The sequence below is a fragment of the Rhinopithecus roxellana genome, chromosome 9, assembly GCF_007565055.1.
Source record: "Rhinopithecus roxellana isolate Shanxi Qingling chromosome 9, ASM756505v1, whole genome shotgun sequence".
Classification (NCBI taxonomy): Eukaryota; Metazoa; Chordata; class Mammalia; order Primates; family Cercopithecidae; genus Rhinopithecus; species Rhinopithecus roxellana.
The window spans coordinates 60,114,355-60,137,650 of record NC_044557.1 but is presented as its reverse complement, the minus strand read 5'-3'; the positions used below and the strand labels follow the sequence as shown (position 1 = coordinate 60,137,650).

At 38.6% G+C, this 23,296-nt stretch overlaps 2 protein-coding genes across 8 annotated transcripts in view; both read left to right on the top strand.

Moving 5' to 3' along the window:
- The window catches only part of MTERF3 (mitochondrial transcription termination factor 3), a 33,610-nt gene extending 19,545 nt beyond the window's left edge, over window positions 1-14,065 (top strand). For 5 of the 6 annotated variants that reach the window (XM_030938256.1, XM_030938257.1, XM_010375073.2 and 2 more), the window contains 5 exons: window positions 1,654-1,843; window positions 6,642-6,789; window positions 7,165-7,236; window positions 9,008-9,169; window positions 13,798-14,065. In XM_030938256.1, coding sequence (XP_030794116.1) covers window positions 1,654-1,843; window positions 6,642-6,789; window positions 7,165-7,236; window positions 9,008-9,169; window positions 13,798-13,992 — 767 coding nt within the window. In that variant the 3' untranslated portion in view covers window positions 13,993-14,065. The remainder of the gene's footprint in view (window positions 1-1,653; window positions 1,844-6,641; window positions 6,790-7,164; window positions 7,237-9,007; window positions 9,170-13,797) is intronic. The other variant, XM_030938254.1, reaches the window with a different exon arrangement.
- Window positions 14,066-17,840: 3,775 nt separating this feature from the next.
- On the top strand, window positions 17,841-22,962 carry LOC104671564 (cytochrome b-c1 complex subunit 7). Of its 2 annotated transcripts, none has more exons than XM_010375068.2 (4): window positions 17,841-17,958; window positions 20,289-20,360; window positions 21,528-21,694; window positions 22,333-22,962. In XM_010375068.2, exons 1-4 carry the CDS (start codon window positions 17,940-17,942, stop codon window positions 22,408-22,410), a joined length of 336 nt encoding a protein of 111 aa, XP_010373370.1. In that variant the 5' UTR covers window positions 17,841-17,939; the 3' UTR covers window positions 22,411-22,962. The 2 variants fall into 2 exon arrangements, with proteins under 2 accessions (XP_010373370.1, XP_010373371.1); XM_010375069.2 differs by lacking the exon at window positions 17,841-17,958 and adding an exon at window positions 18,075-18,561.
- Window positions 22,963-23,296: the final 334 nt, after the last annotated feature.

Below are 23,296 nucleotides of genomic sequence, written 5' to 3'. Positions count from 1 at the left end.
TTATGTTATTTTTAAAGCATCTGTTCTCCCATTTATCACAGATTTTTGAAACTGGTTTTCATCTTATTTATTTGTCCATCTAATAATTGGATTTATTTTTCTACTAATATTATTTTTAAATTACAAAAGAATTACATCTGGTTGTCAAAAGTGCAGATATTATAAGAGAAGGACCTCTTACCCTCTCTTCATCCCCAGTTCCACTTCTCAAAAGTAACCACTATTACCAATTTGTGGAATAGCTTTCCAGACCTTTTTCTACACATAGGTTTTATACTTTTCTGTAAACTTAATTTTTTTTAAATTTTGTGTTTTTCTAGTAGAGTTAGTACTATATTTAGATTCTTTATCTAGAATTAATTTCATATAAGATATAAAGAGATTTTTTTTTTCAAAAGTATAGCTAGTGGTCCCATATATTTTAACAAATAGTCTATCTATTTGATCTGAAATGCATTATTGTTGTATAATAACATTTTTTAGTTTATTCTGGATCTTCATTCTGTGAGTGTGTGTATTAGGCTGTTTTCACACTGCTGATAAAGACATACCTGAGACTGGGCAATTTACAAAAGGAAGAGGTTTAATGGACTTACAGTTCCATGTAGCTGGGGAGGCCTCACAATTATGGCGGAAGGTGAAAGGCACGTCTCATGTGGCAGCAGCCAACAGAAGGGAGCTTGTGCCGGGAAACTCCCCTGTTTAAAACCATCAGATCTTGTGAGACTTCCTTAGTATCACACAACAGCACAGCAAAGACCTCTCCCCATGATTCAGTTGCCTCCCACCAGGTCCCTCCCACACCACATGGGAATTCAAGATGAGATTTGGGTGGGGATGCAGGCTAACCATATCATTGTGTGTATGTGTATTTAATCCATTTCACTGTTCATGGGCATCTTATATCAATACCTGTTTAATATCAAGAAATTTGGATTTATAATCATATTTGGTTCTAATATTTGGAGTTATAATGAATATGATGATTTATTTTTTTTATTGTGGATGCCATTAAGAAGTTTTAAATGTGGAGGTTTAAGGTTGTATATTTTCTGCTTTGTTGTATACTTGAAGGGCTATGTGTTCACTTGTTCTCACTCAAACATTTCTTGAGTTTCTTCAGGAGACTTGTCTCTGTGCTAAAGACCTAGAGATTACAATGATGAGTAAGGCACAGGGTCATTTTTATTCCCCCTATGATGGGAATCATAAACATATTTTTAAATAATGCTTTATAACTAAGGAAATAATAAAATCTTCAGAGACAGTAACATTTTATTCATACTGTTTGTTACCCTGCAGAATTACCAGTTACTACGGGGTTCACTAGGGACTGACGAACATTCTAAAACAATATTCAAGAAACCTTAGACAAAGATGATGACCCTACTCCAATATGACTTAGTGAATTTGTTTTGGGGGGAAATGTAGCACTAAATGCTCTATTTTCCTCTGTACTTGATTTTTAAAATAAATACTATGTTGTTTCTGCAACCAACTTAGTTTAAAAATATTTAGAAGTTTCTATTGATCTATCTCAGTGCTCCTTTGGATAGGTATTGATCTCCATCAGTAATTTCTTGTGCTTATGTATATGAGTTTAATGGGTGAACTAAGAAGTCAACTTCAAACAGTATTTATAATTTATTATAGGAGTGGATTTGTCCAAGATAGAAAAACATACAGAAGCAGCAAATCTCCTTCTGAGACTGGATTTTGAAAAAGACATTAAGCAGATGCTCCTGTTTCTGAAAGACGTGGGTATAAAGGATAACCAACTGGGAGCATTCCTGACAAAAAATCATGCAATTTTCTCTGAAGACCTTGAAAATCTGAAGATCAGGTAGGACTTTTAAAAGGATTATCGGCCGGGTACAGTGGCTCAAGCCTGTAATTTCAACACTTTGGGAGGCCGAGACGGGCAGATCACGAGGTCAGGAGATCGAGACCATCCTGGCTAACACGGTGAAACCCCGTCTCTACTAAAACATACAAAAAACTAGCTGGCTGAGGTGGCGGGCACCTGTAGTCCCAGCTACTCGGGAGGCCAAGGCAGGAGAATGGCGTAAACCCGAGAGGCGGAGCTTGCAGTGAGCTGAGATCCGGCCACTGCACTCCAGCCTGGGTGACAAAGTGAGACTCCCTCTCAAAAAAAAAAAAAAAAAGGATTATCATATAACCCAAGAAGTGGTTATAAAGGAAATATATGTGGAAGTTATTCTTTAAGTCTCTGCTGCACAAGAGTCTACTGAGATAATGAACATGAAAGTTATTTTTTTGTTATAGACCTTTTTTGATCTAAATTAAGTATTTACAACAGTTCTTTTATTCAACTACCTATTATTATTATTATTATTATTATTTGAGATGGAGTCTCGCCCTGTTGCCCAGGCTGGAGTTCAGTGGCAAAATTTTGGCTCACTGTAACTTCCGCCTCCCGGATTCAAGTGATTCTCCTGCCTCAGCCTCCCAAGTAGCTGGATGATTATGGGTAGCCACCATGCCTGGCTAATTTTTGTATTTTTAGTAGAGATGAGGTTTCACCATGTTGGCCAGGCTGGTCTCGAATTCCTGACCTCAAGTGATCTGCCCATCTTGGCCTCTAAAGTGCTGGGATTTTACAGGCATGAGCCACCCTGCCTAGCCCCATTATTATTTTTATGTTTTCAACTTATTACCGAGTCAGTAATTAACTCTTTCTCTTTAGAAACTGGAATAAGTTTTTTTCTTAAAAAAATAAAATCATCAACAAATAGCTAACTTATCTGAGAGTACGCTTAAAGATAAGATCTTTTGTAGTTTTTGTCTGGCCAATTTTTTCTGTTAGATGTTTGACGTTGTCGTGGCAAATTAACTGTGTAATATGCTTAATCATTTCCTTAAGTTGGCTATTTTGGTTGTTCCTTGTTTTCTTCTTTAAAGAGCACTTTTATAAACATCTCTGTACTTCATTCAGCGTTCAAAGAATTACTGAATTTGTGAAAATAAATACAGTGAGATATTGATCCGTGAGGTAAGAATCCTGCTAGGCATTGGGAATACCACAGAGAACAAAACCCCTGTCCCTAAGTTAACATTTTGAATTCATCATCACCCCCAGCTGTCACCCAAGCCAGTCTGTATTCCCAGATTCACCCTTTTGCCCAACTCAGAAATATTGGTATTAACTTGCCTTCTCTTCTTTTATCATCTACATCTAATAAATCATGAAAGTCCATCAGTTCTTCCTTTCTTATAGCTCAAATCAGTCATGACATTTCTCTGAATCTTTGCTTTGACTATTTTGCCTCAGTTCCCCATCATACCACACCAAGATTACTGCAACGGTCTCCTAATTGGTCTGCCTCTAGTCTTGACCCTCCAGACTGTTCTCCACACTGATGTTGATTCTCACTACATTTCAGAGAGCTTTGCAGGTCCTTAAACCATCATAGTCTAATGTCTTTACTCGGAATTAGGAAAAAAAAAACACAAAACAAAAACCGCATTTATTAAATTGAACATTTGAGCCCTTCTATATGCGATACACTGGCCTAAACTTTAGACATCAGAGATATTCTGGTGTAATAAAGATAGGCTGTCACAATACAGAGGGGAGAGAGAATGATTCTAAGAAACTCATCTGACATATCCAGCTCTAGTCTTCCTGGCTGTCAGAAACACTAATTCCCTCTGCAGTCAAAAACCAGCCTTTTTGCTCAAGATTTATTCCAAGAAAGCATGAATACCAGGAGGGTAGGGATCATTTCCCAGGCTGCACTGTTATTGTTAATAGCGCCTTTGTACATGGGAGTCACAGAGAGGTTAAATAATTTGCCCAAGATTACACACCATTAGTATAAGTAGCAGAGTAAGTGGTTTCAACTCCAGTTAATCAAACTCCAGGATTCTGACTACTACATACTGTCTCTGCATTTAATTCTTTGAAGGAAACTTAAGCTTAATAGCTTAAGTTACTTGCTCAAGCCATACATGCTCCTAACAATTGAGGAATATTCTCACATAGGTAGCATAGTCCATTGATTCCTAAACTTGGCTGGCTATCAAATTAAGCTGTAGAACGTTTATAAAAATTGCTTAGAATTTTGTAATAGGTCATGCAACCACATATATTCAAAAGAGTATACAGTAAAAAAATACTGAATAGGCACGGGTGTGAGAACCTTTATTTAAATGAACTTTGTTACTAGTTCTGATATATGCAGCAGTCTTATTTCTATAACAGCTGATTTCATGTACTTATTTTTTCAATAAAAAATTATATTTAAAAAATCCTTGTAGAATTTTCAAATGAATAATTGGCATTTTAATTATTTAAATACTCTTTTTTTTGGTTGGGTGGACCTTATATCTTAATTTTTTATTGGAAAAATCATTAAAATGTAGACAATAGTTTTGATAATTTTTTAATCAAATGCCAAACCTTGCTGCCAAAAAAACAACAAGTAATGCCTCCTTTTCTCCTACTTTGTCCCTTGGCCTTCCAGGACCCACCTATGGATACAGCTACTCTTATCAGGATTTTTTGTTCAACCTTCTAGGAATGTTCTATAAAGCATATATCTATGTATACACACATGAACACAAATACATAACAATTGGTAGCATTTATACACATTATTCTGTATCCCAGTATCTTATCTTAACTATATCTTGGAGATTATTTTTTCTTGGTGCTGCCTATTCTTTTTAACTCTAGTACAGTCCATGCTGCGGCTCTCCCTAGTACCTGTTGATAAGCATGGAGTATGTTTCCAGTCCACTGTTAGGACAAGGCTGCAGTGACTTACTTTGTATACTTCTGAAAAATCACACATATTGGTGTCTCTCTGTAGGACATATTTCTAAAAGTAGAAATGCTAGGTCAAAGGGTATGTTCATCTGTAACTTCAGTAGATATCGCCAGATTATCCTTCCAAGGGGTTGTTTTCCAGTTTATACTCTCCCCAACAGTGTACAGAAGTGCCAGCTTCCCTGTTATCCTCACAAATACAGTGCTATCACAGTTTGCTTTCAGTTCATTGTATAGATAAAAAGAATACTTTATTTGTTGGTTTGGAGCATCAAATGTTGAAACATGGAATGTTGTTTGGAGCATCTTTTCGTATGTTGAATTTCTGTCTACATTTCCTTTTCTGTAATATGTCCTTTGCTATTTTTTAACCAGGCTTTTTTCTTTTTTGGTAAACATTCTTTTATATATTAAGAAAATTAGTTCTGTATCTGAGACATGTTGCAGATATTTTTCCTAGATTGTCACTTGTCTTTTGACTTCATTTATAGTGGGGTGTTTTTGTTTTGTTTTGTTTTATTTTCCCATGCACTTAAAATTTTTATATACTTAAATTTATAAATATTTTAACTATTTTTAAAGGAGTAATAGTCATTTGATTATAAAGTAATATAAGTTTTGGTATATAGTATAAAAATACCGTAGGCTTTAGATGTAGGCATGCCTGAGTTCACATCTTAGTTTTGTTAGTAATTAGGTGATGATCTCAGACAAGTGATTTAACTTCCCTGAATCCATGTTTCCTCAAGTATAATGTGGAAAATTTACCTGGCTCACAAGTTTTTTTGTTTTTCTGGTTAGAATTAAACAAAATAATATCCTGATATATTTTAGACATTTAGTAAAACCATCTTTTACTATGTTCTTAGATTTAAAAAAAAAAATGTGATTTTATAGTCAAAGTTTCTATATTTTACTTACTTACATAGTTTGATTTTCAAAAACTTAGCAGGAAAATATCTCAGTTAACAAAATACGCATTGAAAGACCATAGTAAAAATTATTTATGAAAATGCATATTCAGGCCAGGCATGGTCACTCAAGTGTAATCCCAGCACTCTGGGAGGCCGAGGTGGGCGGATCACTTGAAGTTAGGAGTTTGAGACTAGCATGGTCAACATGGTGAAACCCCGTCTCTACTAAAACTACAAAAATCAGCTGGGTCTACTGGTGCATGCCTGTAATCCCAGCTACTTGGGAAGCTGAAGCAAGAGAGTCACTTGAACCTGGGAGGTGGAGGTTGCATTGAGCCAAGATCATGCCATTGCACTCCAGCCTGGGCAACAGAGCAAGACTCTTCCTGAAAAGAAAAGAATAGAAGAGGGGAAGGGAGGGGCTCAGTAAATATACTAACCTAAAAAATGCTTCTCTCAGTTGTAACCGTTATTTCCTTAATTTTCTTAATTTGTGTTATTTTCTTAATTTGTGTTTTTCTGTTCTTATCCACAAAATAAAAAAAAACTTAAGCAGAAGCTATTTCATTCTTTCTTACCAAGTAATAAACCAGATTAATTGAAAAGAGAATCTAAAGGTTGGTGCAAAAGTAATCACGTTTTTGCTATTGAAAGTAATGGCAAAAACCACAACTAATACCTATTAGTGGATTTCAGAATTATTTTCTGTTTTTAAGTATAAATGGAAACCATCTAGAGTCGGGTGAATGCTTGTTTTGTTTTAAACTTGTTTTTGCCATTTTTGCCATTGTTACAGAATGCTTTTATTTAGTAATTTAGGATGTGGGAGCCTTTTTAAAAATAGCTATTATTTTGGAAAGCAGCATGAGACTGTGTCTCAAAAAAAAAAAGAATGTAAATGTTTATCACATGCGTATGTATTTATGTTTCTCTAGGGTGGCTTATCTGCATTCAAAAAATTTCAGTAAAGCAGATGTTGCACAGATGGTCACAAAAGCACCATTTTTGCTGAACTTTTCGGTGGAAAGACTGGATAACAGATTGGGATTTTTTCAGAAAGAACTTGAACTTAGTGTGAAGAAGGTAAAGAAAAGGAGAGAATGTGTTTATTTCCATGTCTGGTACATTTTAGTAGCTGATAAATCTCATGTTCCTAACAGATGCCCGGCCCATGTGAATCATATACATTTCTGGTATTTTTTGTACAAAAATGAATTATCCTGCTAGTTTAAACATAGAGCTACATCATTTTATAATACTTAATCAAACTGGTTCCTTCAGTTTTTGTTTTCTTTTTTTCCAAACAGTACTAACATTATATATTCCTGGGGTTCCTATCATTTTTCTGATTGGGTCATATTTTAAGTTTTAACTTTGTGTCTTAGTAATGCCTTAATTTTCCAAACTAGTTAAAGATGCACATATAGTAATACTAGATTGTTTTGTTTGCAACCACAGACTAGAGATCTGGTAGTTCGTCTCCCAAGGCTGCTAACTGGAAGTCTGGAACCCGTGAAAGAAAATATGAAGGTAGGACAACTTTAGGCTTTTGAGAAATCAGTTTCTTTAAGTGTTAAAATCATCTGAAGAGAATAGATTTTGCTGTCATCTAAAAGAAAACTAGACTTTAAAATAAGTTATTTGTAAAAAGAGAAATGGGAAATTATCTTTAACAAATGTCTAACAAGCAGTTTGTTTCAGTTAATATTTTCATGTTGACCAGGTATTAACATGAGTAAATCACCTTGCAGACATTGATACCCACAATCCTAAAGCAATAGATAGGGATATAAGTGGTACCCTGAAACTGTTTCTGTTGCCCAGTGTGGGAGTCTGACGTCTTTGTAACCTGGGCAGCGTTACCAGTCTACGAAACTACTCCTGTTGGCCAGCATGACAGTCTGTGTATGCCTCAGGGAGTTTTGGAGGCTGGATCCAAAAGACTTCTGTGAAAAGAGTAACAGACAACACATTGCTCTCCTTTGCACCTGTCCCAATTGCCAACTCTCATTCTATCACAGAATGTACCAGACAGTCTTTACTGTCCTTCCTGCAAGAGAATAACATGAAGCCAAGAGCAGCTGACTAGTTAGTATATAAAGCTGTAGTAGTATTTGAAATATTATGTAAGGGCTGTTTTCTGAGGTGAACAGTTCAGTCATTAAAGAAATCTTTATTGAGCTCCTGCCCAAGCGCCATGCTGGGGAGACAGCTCCTCCTCCCAAGGAGCTTACAGTCTAGTGGGGGATCAAATCCAGAGTGATGGGGGCAGTTACTTGGTGGGTGCACACAGGACACTATGGAAGCAAGTAGAGGACCTGGCCCATGTTTGGTTGTTTAGTTCCTTATCTCTGCTTGGAATGTTGACATGTCATTTTTCAGACAACATATATATTGGTGTGCTTGGGAGCAAAAGCTCAAAAAGCATTTTGATGATCCTCCTGCTGAAGGATCTGTTTGGTGTTGGGCCCATGCCTCTGACCTGCAGCCCTCCCATGTCACTCATTCTCTCTCGTAATTATGGTTGCCCCATTGGTGATCTTCATGACGATCACTGTGTAGCTCTTTCTCAGCAGAGGGGTTTGGAATTCTGGTGACCCTAGGAGCCAGAAGCTGTAATTCCCTGAAGGCACTGGCATAGCTGTCTCCAAATTTTAGAATGTTATTTTAAGTTTAGAAGAATCATGGCCAGGCGCGGTGGCTCACGCCCGTAACCCTAGCATGGGAGGCCGAGGTGGGCAGATCACTTGAAGTCAAGAGTTTGAGACCAGCCTGTCTAACATGGTGAAACCTCATCTCTACTAAAAATACAAAAATTAGCCAGGCGTGGTGATGGGCACCTGTAATCCCAGCTACTTAGAAGTCTGAGGCAGGAGAATCACTTGAATCCAAGAAACGGAGGTTGCAGGAAGCTGAGATTGTGTCACTGCACTCCAGCCTGGATGACAGAGTGAGACGCAGTCTCAAAAAAAGAATCTTGGCCAGGCGCAGTGGCTCATGCCTGTAAGCACTTCGGGAGGCCAAGGCGGGTAGATCACTTGAGGTCAGGAGTTCAAGATCAGCCTGGCCAACATGGTGAAACCCTGGCTCTATTAAAAATACAAGAACTAGTCAGGTGTGGTGGCATTCCTCTGTAGTTCCAGTTACTTGGGAGACTGAGGCAGGAGATTGTGCCACTGCACTGAAGCCTGGGCAACAGAGCGAGCTCCATCTCAAAAACAAAAAGAATCAGCACAGCCTTGCCATGGTACCAAAATAACTGTTTCTACTTACTATTCATAGCAAATTTACTTTCGTTTAGGTTTACCGTCTTGAACTTGGTTTTAAACATAACGAAATTCAACATATGATCACCAGAATCCCGAAGATGTTAACTGCAAATAAAAGGAAACTTACCGAGACATTTGATTTTGTGCACAATGTGATGAGCATTCCCCACCACATCATTGTCAAGTTCCCACAGGTAATACCACTCACAGCTCTCTCTGTAAGCGCTGCCATTGCGCTTCATTCGGAGCTGCTGTCCAGCTGCATGGTTCTGTACACTGGGAAGAGTTTACAACTTTCAGGGCACAAATGTACAACTCCTGAGGAGAAATCAGTGATTAGTCTGTTTCCCTGGTGTTTCTACCTAGTCCTAGTTCTGTTTGTTGGAATCAGGCAAAACAAATCGAATGTAGTCTCTCTCATGTTTTTCTCCACTTAACTTTGAAATAGATCACTTCCCTTAAAGGTCTTTTCACTGCTACATGTACTTTTTAGTCACAGTTTATTTAAATCCATGAATCAATAAGCCATATTGTAATGATCCCCATCCCAATATAAAAGTGTTCCAGTTTGCCATAATGTCCAAGCCGTAATTATATTTTCTAAGCTAATCAAACTCTTGTATTCTTTACCTAGTGAGTGATATTATCTGCTGTTCACAAGAATATTGATCTTGAATATTGACTCTTTAAAAGCAGAAACTTTGTCTGATTTATACACTGCCAAATCCCCAGTGCCTAGAACTACACCTGGCACTAAGGGAGGCGCACAATTAATATTTGATGAACAAATGAATGATTGGATTTTATCAAAGTAATCCTTTTTTCCTATTTCCTATGCAAATAGCCACTCAGTATTTATTGGATAAATGACAAACTGAATTTTTATTTAAGCGATCCCTCTACTCCGTTTTCAAACGTGTGTTCCTGTTTTTGAAAAAAGATGGGTAAAAGAAATATTACCTTAATACAGCTCTCAGAACTAGACTGCATTAGGTCCAGTTCCTTCACATACAGCTATATTTATTTGCCTATTATACTTCATGAGGAATGGGTCTCTAATATAGGATTTTCCTATTTTACCAAATGTAAATATACTCATTATAGAAGTGTTAGAAGCCTACAATTTTGTGAATTTAACTCATGGAGTAATTGTAAAATAATCTTCAACAAAAAAGCAAAGACAATTTGTTTTTCCCTGGGTTGGTGGGTAATTCAGGGACCATAGATGATGGTAAGAATATATGATATTGTCCCCTCCTAACCTTGGTAGTCTGTCATTTTTCCAGTATATCACTGAGCATCTATCAGTGCTAGACACTGGGCACTGAGGATACAAAAGTCAAGCAGACATGGTCTCTGTTCTTGTGGAACTTAAAATCGAGTGTGGAAGACAGGTTTTAAAATAGAATTGCTTTGGTCGGGCGCTGTGGCTCACGCCTGTAATCCCAGCACTTTGGGAGACCAAGTTGGGCAGATCACAAGGTCAGGAGTTTGAGACCATCCTGCCTAACACGTGAAACCCCGTCTCTACTAAAAATACAAAAAAAAAAAAAAAAAAAAGAAAGAAAAATTAGCCAGACGTAATGGCGGGCGCCTGTAGTCCCAGCTACTGAGGAAGCTGAGGCAGGAGAATGGCATGAACCCGAGAGGCAGAGCTTGCAGTGAGCCGAGATCGCGCCACTGCACTCCAGCCTGGGCAACAGAGCAAAACTCCATCTCAAAAAATAAATTAATTAATTAAATAAAATAAAATTGCTTTATATGATGGTAAAGAGTCCTAATCCGAGCTCCTACAGTGTGATTTAGAAGCGGTAGGAGAATTATAGAAGTAATAACAGCAATTGAGTACTTACTATGTGCCAGCTCTATCTTTATTGCTTTATTTGTATTAACACAGTTAATTCTCACAACCACCATGTGAGGTAGATGTTATTATTACCCCTGTTTTATACATGAAGAACTTAAGCTTAAAGAGATTTAAGTAACCTGTCCACGGTTACCCAAGTAACAAGGTTGGGGCACAACCACGATTAGAACTCCAGCAGTCCAGTTTAAAAACCCAAGCCTTTTACTAGGATCTGCTAGAAGTGACATTTGAATTGTCTGTAGAAGAGTGAGTGGTGTTTGAAAGATGGAGAGGAGCTTTCCAAATAGAAGAAATTATAAGTTGACCAGATGTATCAAAATCACTTAAAAACACAGATTTTTAGGCACCCCAAACCCTTGCTTCTGAGAAGCTCTATTGTAGAATTGTGGCTTCCAAATTGGGATTCTCAGATTCCTAGAGTCTGGGTGGAATTATTGGGGGAAAAAGAATAGAAAAATAAAAAGCTTATTAATGAAAAAATACATTAACAGACAGTAAGGCTGTGAACGGGCTGATATAGACTTTAAATTTTTGGCTGGTGTTTAAATCTCAATGGCGTGGAACTAATTTTCTCATGCAGATAATATTCCTGGTTGGCAGATCTGACTTAGGATTAATTAAAAATGGGGAAAGAAATAATTTAGTCATTTCAAAGAAGAGATCGTGGAAGGTAGAGGATAACAAAAGCAGTTTTAGGGTAATGAATGTGAAGAAATCACTAGGCTAAGGAAAGAGGTTATATTCAGTATCCCCCGAAACCTTGGCTCTCCCCTTCCCCTGTGACATTCTGTGAAAGCAAAGCTGAAGTCCACCTTAGGATTAGAGGGGACCAATAATTCTCAGGCTAGGGGCACTTTTTTTTTTAACTCTGAAGAATTTAGTATGTCACTAATGGGATGAAATTTTTGTGCCAATGGCAAAGTAGCCTCTGGTGGCCAACAACCCTCCCCCTGCACCACCACACCCATAAAAAAAGAAGGGAGAAACACTTCAATCTGAGCAGTAACTTTTGGACTTGAAAGAGTACACAACTCTATAATGATGGAGTAACTTTGGACCACTAGAGAAGTAAACATAATATCTACTCATAAGCTAAATAAATGCTTTGAAGTGTTATTATATTTAGGAAATTAGTAATAGTTTGGGAGCACCAGAACCATTTGTGGTTTTGTCTGTATGCTGGGTGATAGTTGTTTTTTGGTTTTTGGTTTTTTGGTTTTTATGAGACCGAGTCTGGCTCTCTTGGCAGGCTGGAGTGCAGTGGCATGATCTCAGCTCACTGCAACCTCTGCCTCCCGAGTTCAAGCGATTCTCCTGCCTCAGTCTCCCAAGTAGATGGGACTACAGGCGGCCACCACCATGCCCAGCTAATTTTTGGATTTTTAGTAGAGATGAGGTTTCACCATGTTGGCCAGGATGGTCTCAAACTCTTGACCTTGTGATCCGCCCACCTTAGCCTCCAAAGTGCTGGGATTACAGGTGTGAGCCACCGTGCCTGGCTGGGTGATAGTTTTTTAAGCCAAGAATCACTGCATTGGAGTCATACTTAAAAAATATATATATATATATATCTTCTTACATCTTCATTATCCATAATGTTGTGATCATGGGAATTTAATTATCAGAACAAGGGCAGAATAGCAGAGACTGAAAAGGGAGATGTTCTGTTCCAGAAGCAAGCCAATCCCATGTTGAGGTAGCACCCTGTACTTTTTTTAGTCACTCTTCTCACAGTACTTTGGTTTTCAACAATTGCCTTTCATAGTGTCCTTTCCAACTGATGTGTTACTGTTTTCACTTGAATGTAGGGAAAGAGGCCTAGGGGTTATGTATCATGTCCTGTGTTCACATTGTGTCTGTAACAGCCAAGACGAGAGCTTGAGGCAGGCATAATATTGAAAGGGCTTCCTCTGAGCCTCGCTAGGGGGCCTCACAGATCTCTCAGGCTTCAGGGCTGTAGCTCAAGTCTGGCCAGATCTCCCATTTCTCTCTTCTTTCTGCAGTCGGCTGTAGAGCCTTCCCTGCTTCAGACTCCTTTCTTAAGTTGCTGCTGCTCATTCTAGTTTTTAGGAGTTTTAGTTTGAGGCAGGTAAGAGATACTTTCCCAGTTGCTCTCCCAGAGGTCAGATTCATTTCGTTTTGATTCTAGTTAAGGGGAGGTGTGGGAATTTAAAAAGAGAGAGAGGTGTTACAGATTATGAAATCTTATAATTTTTTTTACAATAACATCTTGATCTCTAACATTGGTTCTCAAACTTGGTAGATATCAGAATCATCTAGAGGGCTTGTTAAGACAGATTTCTGGGTCCTGCTCTCAGAGTTGCTGATTAAATAGTTTTGGGGTGAGGCTTGAGGATTTGCCTTTTTTTTTTTTTTTTTTGAGACGGAGTCTTACTCTGTTGCCCAGGCTGGAGTGCGGTGGCAGGATCTCGGCTCACTGCAACCTCTGTCTCCTGGGTTCAACCAATTCTCCTGCCTCAACCTCCCGAGTATCTAGGATTATAGGCATGTGCCACCACGCCCAGCTAATTTTTGTGTTTTTAGTAGAGATAGGGTTTTGCCATATTGGCCAGGCTTGTCTTGAACTCCTGACCTCAGATGATCTGCCTGCCTCAGCCTCCCAAAGTGCTAGGACTACAGGCGTGAACCACTGCGCCCGGCCAAAGATTTGCTTTTTTAACACATTCTCCTCTGTCTCTGGAGCACTCAATCTTCTTTGCCCACATTATAGCCCTTAATTATTTTTTTTATTGTTTTGTATGTTGATTTTGAATCCCTTTTTCTAGTTTTTTAACAGAAAATATAGGATTTAAATCCTCTGGCATTTATCCTACTTACTGAACACGTGGTCAGTACTTTGTATTGGTTAACCTGTTAAAATTTTTGCCAAGTAAACTTTTTAATATTTCATCCTCCAATGTGCAATGTTTTTTAAAAACTTTTTTTCTTTTCTAGGTATTTAATACAAGGCTGTTTAAAATCAAAGAAAGACACTTGTTTCTTTCCTATTTAGGAAGAGCACAGTATGATCCAGCAAAACCTAACTACATCTCTTTGGACAAACTCGTATCTATTCCTGATGAAATATTTTGTGAAGAGATTGCCAAAGCATCAGTACAAGACTTTGATAAATTCTTAAAAACACTTTAGATTTTTATGTACATTAAAATGCAATATTGTAAAGTGAATATATGTATGAATAAATGAATATATTTTTAAATGCCTCGGGTCTCAACTGATATTGGAAACCATTTGATAGTGTATATTTGGGTACATATACTGTGGTAGATTTTTCATCAAGTTCCTACTGACTTAATTCTTGTTTACCTTTTCCTTCTTAGAAAATACAGCAAGTTCAGAGAAAGGGAGAGAGTTGGTTTACTTTAAGTTGGTGCTTTGTCATTCTAGTGAAGATGAAAACGGAGGATTTTTAAAGTGGTTTCATTATAAAATGGCTTTATTTCATTTGAACTGTTACAAGTTTCCAGAGCATACTACAGTAGTCATCTAATATCTACAGCTCAGATAATGCCACAAAGCACACTTCATTTTGGATTGTCTACATTGTTAACTTCTTGAACACAGATATTCACAGTTGGCTAAGAATCAGGAAAAGGAAAGTAGAGTTTAAAGATTAGGGGCAATGAGATATAGTGAAAGGCTTAACTAGCCTTCGACTTATTACCAGTAAACATTTGTTTTCCGTTGATGACATGTGTTATCCTGGGCAAGTGATTTCATCTCTGAGTCTTTGCTTTTTTATTTGCAAAACGAAGTATCACAACTTCAGTTGTCTGCCTTATAATCACTAGATTGGGTAGACTGTTAACACTGGTGACCCCCATGAACCACACCTGGTATTTGCACTCTTGTGTAGTTAGTCCTCTCCCACACTGACTCTAGGCCAATGTGATTTGGCCCAGGGGACATTTGTCAAGCACAGGCTTGAAAGAATTTGCACATCAGGGCTTGCCCTCTTGGAACATTTGCTCTTGGCACCCTAAGCTATGGTATAGAGAGGTCTGGTTACTCTGCTGGAGAAACTAGGTGGAGAGAAAGATGTCTGGCCAAACCCCAGCCTTTTCAGCCATGCCAGCTGAGTACCAGACATGCATGAAGTTATCTGGGATGCCTTAGCAGACACTACACTAAGCAGAACGACCCAGCTGAATTCAGAATTGGGAGAAAGTGTTTTAAGTCACTAACTTTCAGGGTAGTTTGTTGTGCTGAGGGTTTTGTGGTGTGCTGGATGCCCTTCAAAAAACCTCATGAAAAACTATATTTGTAATTCATCAGGGCCAGGTATAGTGGCTTTCCTGTTACATATTTTATTCATGCAACCGACATGTGAGTTCCTAGAATACAGTGGTGAGTGTGACATAGATAGGTGCTTTCATGGAGTTCTCCAGTGGATGAGATCAACAAACAGGAAACAATAAAAAATAAGCTGGGGACACCATGGAACCATCCTGTCCTCTCTTTGTACGGCTCACAACCGCATTTTGCCTTTATGAATAACCCACTGAACAACCTTATCAGTCAGAATAGGCAAGTTGTGCTAATACAATGAACAATCCTAAAACCTCAAATTATTTAAAACCACAAAAGGTTTTATCTTATACATGTCTCTTAGGACCACAAAGGCTCTGCTCCACATCGTCTTTAGTGATACAGGTTGATGTATCCTGTCTCCATCATTTCTGGAGTGTTGCCAGTCTATGGAAAAGGAAAGGAATTGTGAAGAATTGCTCTTAAAAAGTTACCACATTTTTCTTGGCTAAAGTATCACATGGCCATGCCTAACTTTGAGGGCAGAGAAAGGCAATCCCTAATCCTGTGCTGGGAGGAAAGAAAACCAAAAATAGTTTTTGAATCAACATTAATGACTACCAGCAAGCATTCAGTCTCTAGCTTAATTTCTTAGGAGCTGGATTTTGTGACAATTTTGGGTTTCTGATCTTTTGATATGCCTTTTCTTGTCACCTTCACCTGAAACCAGCAAGCTAAAATGTAAAGGGTAGAAGGGAGGAGAGTTTATTGAGTACCTACCCTCTGCAGGGCAATGTGCCAATGTACATATGTATTGCATTTCTTCACATCTTTCAGACTTCACTTTGGCTAGTGTAAGATAGAAGAGATCATTCATCAGCTTTAGTGCTGCATACGGGACTGACTAATAGAAGAATTGTAGCAGCATGGAGATAGAAGAAAAAGGAAAATCAATAGAATCTTAGAACTGGAATGTGACTAAGATCATTAAATCTAACCTTTTGAACTTACGGCAAGACAAGGTTCTATTCTACATTGTACCAGCTCTGAGCTTAAAACTGAGGGGAAAAAAGATATCACTGAGTAATGGTAGAAGTTCACCAGTGACTATCAGTCATGCCAGTTCCCCCCAATTGTTTTCTGTCTCTAGATGTTTATGCCTAAGACTTCACATGTTGGGGCTGAGACCTTAAAAGTTAGCAAATCTATATACTTCTCTTTTGTCTTTAAATTGTGTGCAAATTCTGCAATACATCTTAGATTTAATCTTTAAAAACCTTTTCTTCTGGGCGTGATGGCTCACGCCTGTAATCCAGTATTTTGGGAGGCCGACGTGGGTGCATCACTTGAGGTCAAGAGTTTGATACCAGCCTGGCCAACACGGTGAAACCTCGTCTCCACTAAAAATACAAAAATTAGCGAGCATGGTGGCATGTACACCTGTAGTTCCAGCTACTCAGGAGGCTGAGGCACGAATCGTTTGAACCCCGGAGGCAGAAGTTGCAGTGAGCCAAGATTGTGCCATTCAGCCTGGGTGATAGAGGCTGAACAACAAAAAAAGAGGTGACCAAAAAAAAAAAAAAAAAAACCCAAACAAACAAACAAACGAAAAACCCAAAACCTTTTCTGACCTAACCTTCCACTAAAATAGCTAGATGTAGATCTTCAGCTGGAGAAACCCAAGGCCTGAAAGGCTTGATGTCTTTCCTGGGTTAGTAGTGTAGCATATGGCCCTAGAATTAAGGAGCCCCAAGTTTGCATCTGGATTTTCAGATTCTGGAAGAAGAACCTGGACTCTTCTAGTCATGTCCTCTTGGACAAGTTATTCAACCTTTCTGAGCCTCAGCTTTCTCCCATCTACAATGAGATAATTACAGTACTTTTAGAATTAAATGACAGTGCAGGGGAGTGAGAGATCACCCCTTTGTTCTTATGTGGGCTCTTTGGTTGGATCTAGGAACCAAACTGACACAAGGCAGATTAACAAGAGAAAAGCACACTAATTTTACTAGTTTTACATGTGCATGGGGATCCTCACAAGAGAGTGAAATGGCCAATGTAAGATGCCTTTATACTTTTTACACGAACTACAAATCAGAAGAAAGGGGATCTGGCTAGGGGCAGTAAATTTCTTGGGGAGTCATTAGGAGAAACGTGGGTGTGGTGGGGTGTAAACGTAGTGGAAGATAAGAGTTATTTCGGAAAGTATATTCAGGTCCAAAGCAGCTCCCAGTTTCCAGTCTCTGGTGATGGGTGCTATTTTCTCCCTCTGGTAAGGGACGGGTACTCCAGAGGAATCCTGGAGGAAGCTTTATGGCTTGCATGCAGGAAGAGATGGGTCATCAAACCCTTTCTGAAACTACAATTTCTCCAACATTTTCAACTCGAAATAATCAGTGTACCAATTCCATATATTTTTGGGATGGCGCATCCATCAGTCCTTCAATAGAAAATAAGACGATGCTCTTAAAACATTTAGCTTCCTGCCTGGCACAAAGAGCTGAATTCATACTGCCCACGCTCTCATAGCTATTAATAGCAAGTAACAGAACCCAGCTTTAAGCCTCTGTCTCCTAATTCCCGACCCGTGTTCTTCCCATCACATCACAACCAATACTTCTTGGAACGTAGCACGCAAAATGCCCCGCCTACTCCATTGGCCTCACCCTGGCGGAGAAGTGCACACGCAGGAGCTCAGACAGCCGTCAGAACTGCGCCTGCGCAAGCGGCGTTTCTCGGTTCGCGATGTGGCGTAACGCGCCTGCGGACTGGGCCCAGCGTGTCCTCTATGACTTACCCAGAAGGCAACGCTTCATTTTCTGGTCAAAATGGCTGGCAAGCAGGCGGGTAAGTGACGGGGGTCTTCTTCTTGGCGGGCATCGTTGCGCTCCACCGTTTATTTTCGCTGCAGCTCGCTCCGTTTTCTCTCTTCTTTGTAAGTGACCAAGTTTGTCGCGGAAGGGAAAGTGGCGGCTTCAGTCCAGCCAAAAGGACGTGCTTCCCCACTCGTTTGTTCCCAGGCCGGGCTTGCCTGTGTATGGTTGGGGTGTTAACCCGCTGTTTGTGAAGGTGCCCGCGGTGGCTCTGACAGCCCTGGAGTTCCAGCTGCCTGTGCTCGGAAGTCCTTCCCCTCGGCCTTAGAAAAGTTAAAGGTCACAAGAAGATAACTAGTGGATGACTTTCAACCAGAATGAGCTCAGTGCTTTCTGTGACCCAGGTGCCCTATCGTGTGCATTGGCCCTATAAATTTTCCTGCTAGTGCCACGAGGGAGATATTAATTTCCCGTTTACGCTGATAAGATAACTGAGGCAAAGTGACGCAAGGAAGTAGAATTGGAAATTTCATTGCACCCCTCGCGCTTCTCAAACTGCGAATCAGAGACAGTTGAGCCAAGGATACGAGCGACGCTTCACGTTAACCTTGGATTATCTAGAACGTCAGCTTGATCAGTAGGTTTGGAGAAATTTGAATTTATTGTAGGTTCAAACGCATTTATTGTGGAATAGAATGCAGGTATTACTGGAATATTTAAAACAACTGGAACATTAAGTTGGGTTTCCCTGTTTTTTTTTTTTTTTTTTTTTTTTTTTTTGCTAATCTCTGCCCTCTGGCGGTACAAGTTGGAGTATCTTTTTTTTTTTCTTTGAGACGGAGTCTTGCTTTGTCGCCCAGGCTGGAGTGCAGTGGCACAATCTCGTCTCACTGCAGTGCAACCAAGTTGGAGTAGCTTTTAAAAAATATTGATCCTTTTCTCCCTGCCCCCAGCAATTGTGAAGCTGTTAGAAAACATCAGGTTGCCAGAAATATCCGCTAACCTAATTGACATTGAGCTTTTTGGAGGTGGGGGAGACTTTTTAAATAATTATTTTATTAATTTAGCAGATATTGAAGGAGTCTTACTAAATTCAAGACACTGATTCTGTGCGTGTTTGGGAACTACATAGACCAGATCTCAACTCCCATTAGCTAACTCTGACCTTGGGTGGGATCACTTCTGTAAGTCTGCTTCCCTTGCTGTAGTAAGAGACACGAAATAAATCAACTAATGTTGGTAAAGCAAATAGGAAAGTGTTTGGTGCACAATGTGTTTAGTGAATATTATTATAGTCACTGATAGGTGGTTAAAAATAATCTGTCTTGCACAAGTATGTTTGTAGATTGTTGACTGATACTTGTTTTTCTAGCAGCAGTTTTATACATGACTCTTAATTTCCAAGGAGATTTGCTGAAGCCACGTAATCTGTAGTGCACTGAGTTTGCAGGCAAGGAGGGTTGAGTGAAAGGAGAGTTTGCTTTCCTTCCTTGGTAAGGGGCTAACGCTAGACAAAATTTTAAAAGAAAATGTAAACTTGTTCTACCTCCCCTTTTGTAAAATGTCTCTCCTAAAATGTCAGGTACAGTCCTGCTGTACTTGGACCCGGCTGGGTTACTTCATCAGACTCAGCCCTGTTCCCCAAAGAATTTTAAAATTACCCATTTCTCATCCGTTTTCAATATCTATTCCCTTGGGGGGAACTTAGTTGCTTAGGAGGAGGTAAATGGACTTTTTTTACTAATCCATATTAATGTTTAAATGACTAATGGTATCAAAATCCTCCCCAAAATACATATATTTTTAAAGAATGTAGCCAAATGAAATAACTGTAATGTCGAGTAAAATTTTTACAGGATGAGGGTCATTTAGACCTGCCAGCCTATGGTGAAATCTCACTCTTTTCACACAACTCCAGCTCCTTTGAAATGAAAAGTTTACAATTATTTCCTGTGATCTATTTATGAAACTACAAATGATAGAAATTTTCAAGTCCTTTTCCTATCTCTCACCCCTTCATTTCTGAAGGTAACAGGGCAGGCATAAGGGCACACGATGTACCTATGGATCTTTTGTACATTCAGTGTTTGAGTTTACCCTCTTCTTCCATGACTTGCCACCATTTTCCTGCAGCCACTTTTGCTCATAAATAAAATAAGCAATTTTTATCAACAGTTTATAAACTTTTTTCTTTTAAATCTAATTCTTTTTTGATTAAATTCTTGCTGTATATAGTATATACTTTTAAAAGGAAATTTCTTTCTGTGTTTGCATTCATCAGCAAGATAACTGAGTACTGGTTGCTTGCCCATCAGTGTGTTCATATAGTATAATTGTAGCAGCTAACAGTGTGACAATTATCAGTTTCAGCATCAGGCAAGTGGCTGGATGGTATTCGAAAATGGTATTACAATGCTGCAGGATTCAATAAACTGGGTAAGCATCTGTGCTTTTTAATTTTTCTTTTTTTTCTGAGAGTATTGCTTTTACAAGTGTTACTGTGGTTCCAAAAAATATTTAAGTTCTTGTATACATCAGAAGATTTTAAAATTAAATCCCATTATGTTAAATCCAGTTCCTTTTTAAAATTTTTTTGAGAGGAGAGGGATGAAAGCCTCTAAAATGTTTGACTTGGTAATGATTTAAGTAGTAAGGACATTTTCCTTCTACACCCCCTCTCCCAACTCTACCACTTAAAATTTTATTTATTTATTTGAGACAGAGTCTTGCTCTGTCACCAGGCTGGAGTGCAGTGGCGCAATCTTGGTTCACTGCAACCTCCGCCTCCCGGGTTCAAGTGATTCTCCTGCCTCAGCCTTCTGAGTAGGTGGGATTACAGGCCTGTGCCACCATGCCTGGCTAATTTTTTTGGTATGTAGTAGAGACAGGGTATCACCATGTTAGGCTGGTGGCGAGCTCCTGACCTCAGGTGATCCACCTGCCTCGGCCTTCCAAAGTGCTGGGATTACAGGTATGCGCCAATGCGCCTGGCCTTCCACTTAAAATTTTAAGTTTTATAAACACTGAAAGTAGAGATTTTTCAAATATTAAAATTTTCTCATATCCATGCGATCATATGTTTCCTAAGCTTTTTTAGAACTTTGTAATTTGCCATGAACTTCATCTTTTGCTATTGAAGCTTGAAGAAAGTGTAAGCAGAAGTCACTGGTTCCTTAGTATACTATCGTTTTAAGATTCATTAATACCTTGATCTCAGATTTAAACTATGAGAAAGTAGAGATGTGGTTTATTAATGTGTGTTTAAAAACAAAGTAAACATTTAAAATATTTTGTAAATGGTTTAGATAAAATAAGAATCTTGTGGCATTGGATTTTAAGAGGCTCATATATTGTTTCCATAGTCTAGTTCAAGAAATAACCCATTGTATCAAGTAATAACTCATTACTTTTAATGGCAAAACCACAATTACTTTTGCACCAACCTAATGTATGAAGTACATTGAATTTCCATTGAACCTAGTGATTTGAATTCGATAGTTCACCAGAAGTTGTAAGTTATAAGTCATAAAGATATTTTTACTAATTTTAAAAAAACGTGATTTTTGAGATGCATGTGCTATCTAACTTTGTCGTCTATCATAGGGTTAATGCGAGATGATACAATATACGAGGATGAAGACGTAAAAGAAGCCATAAGAAGGCTTCCTGAGAACCTTTATAATGACAGGATGTTTCGAATTAAGAGGGCACTGGACCTGAGCCTGAAGCATCAGATCTTGCCTAAAGAGCAGTGGACCAAATATGAAGAGGTAGCACAGCTTTATCTACCTGACAATGTTGCTCATTAAGGATTGAGTTTTAGAAACGAGAAACATGTTCATTTGCGTGGTGTTAGAGTTTTCTGAGTCATGTCAAATAAATATTCTGTCAATAGTTTGGTGAGGTTAATAAAGCAAATGTTATTTCCGCTTTAGAAGAAAACCACATTGACTCTTACATGTGAAATGATTCTTCTGAAATCACTAAGCAAGTCACTAATATAGAGAGCCAGGACTGAAATCCAGGTCATTGTTGTTCTACCTCTGCACTCTGCTTTCTACTTAGATGAAAAGATCAGCCCATTGAGTGGCACTCCAGATCCCAAGAAGAGCTTCTGTGAAGCAAACTCTCATCCCTTGAACTGCATTGAAACTAGGCAAAGGCCTATAGACACTCGTTTCTTTTTCTTCCCAAAAAGACTTCCCTCTCATAACCTATCAAAGCAACTTACCACACTATCACCACAGATTTGACATTTTAAAAAGCAGATAGTTCTTAGGTTGAGAATATGTTTTCTAAAATTGGAAATTAAAAAGTACTTTTTTTTTTCTTGTTATCGAAGACCTGTTGAGTGTTTGGGATATATCAGTATGCGATGGTAATATATAATATTTCATTCATTCTTTAGGAAAATTTCTACCTTGAACCGTATCTGAAAGAGGTTATTCGGGAAAGAAAAGAAAGAGAAGAATGGGCAAAGAAGTAATCATGTAGTTGAAGTCTGTGAATGCAGCTGTTATGAAGATGGTTATACTTGAAACAAACAATTTTAAGAATTATTTGGTCTGCAGATGTTTTACTTTAAATAAATGTCTATTGTAATGGTTGGAGTTTTTGAATTCCAAACCTTACACTGAATAACTACTGAATCCATTTACTGTTAAATTTTTTTCCAAACTTATAAGATATTTTTAGTCGTGTTTAACTGCTACCTGGAACTCAGAGGCCACTTTATCAGTTTTCCTCACTGGTTGGATAGCCTATAAGTTTATGGAAGGATATAACTTCCGTAAGTTACACCCTTGTGGAAGCTACTGAATAAAAGAAGGGGGAGTGCACCCCCTAGTTTGCCAGGATTGAGAAATAGCCTCTTCACTGCTATCCAAATAGATTTGATTTTGCATCCTATCATTTAAAAATAAATTATGTATTCACCCCAACATAGGCATACTTAAGTAATATATATACTCCTGTGCTAACATGTGTACTAGAAAACAAAAAGTAGACATTAGAAAAATGGAAGTATAAATACAAATCATACTTGTCCCCATATCCCAGTGACTTTTCCACTTTGGAAATAATTGTTATGAAGTTTAAGGGTTGGATACTAATCAGTTAAAAGTTTTAAGATCATAGGGTAATTTTTTAAAATATAAATTAGAATCATTGGCTAGGCATGGTGAGTCATGCCTGTAATCCCAGCACTTTGGGAGACTGAGGCGGGCAGGTCACCTGAAGGAAGGAATTCGAGACCAGCCTGGCCAACACGCTGAAACCCTGTCTCTACTAAAAATATAAAAAATTAGCTAGGCGTGGTGGTAGGCACCTATAATCGCAGCTACTTGGGAGGCTGAGGCAGAATTGCTTGACCC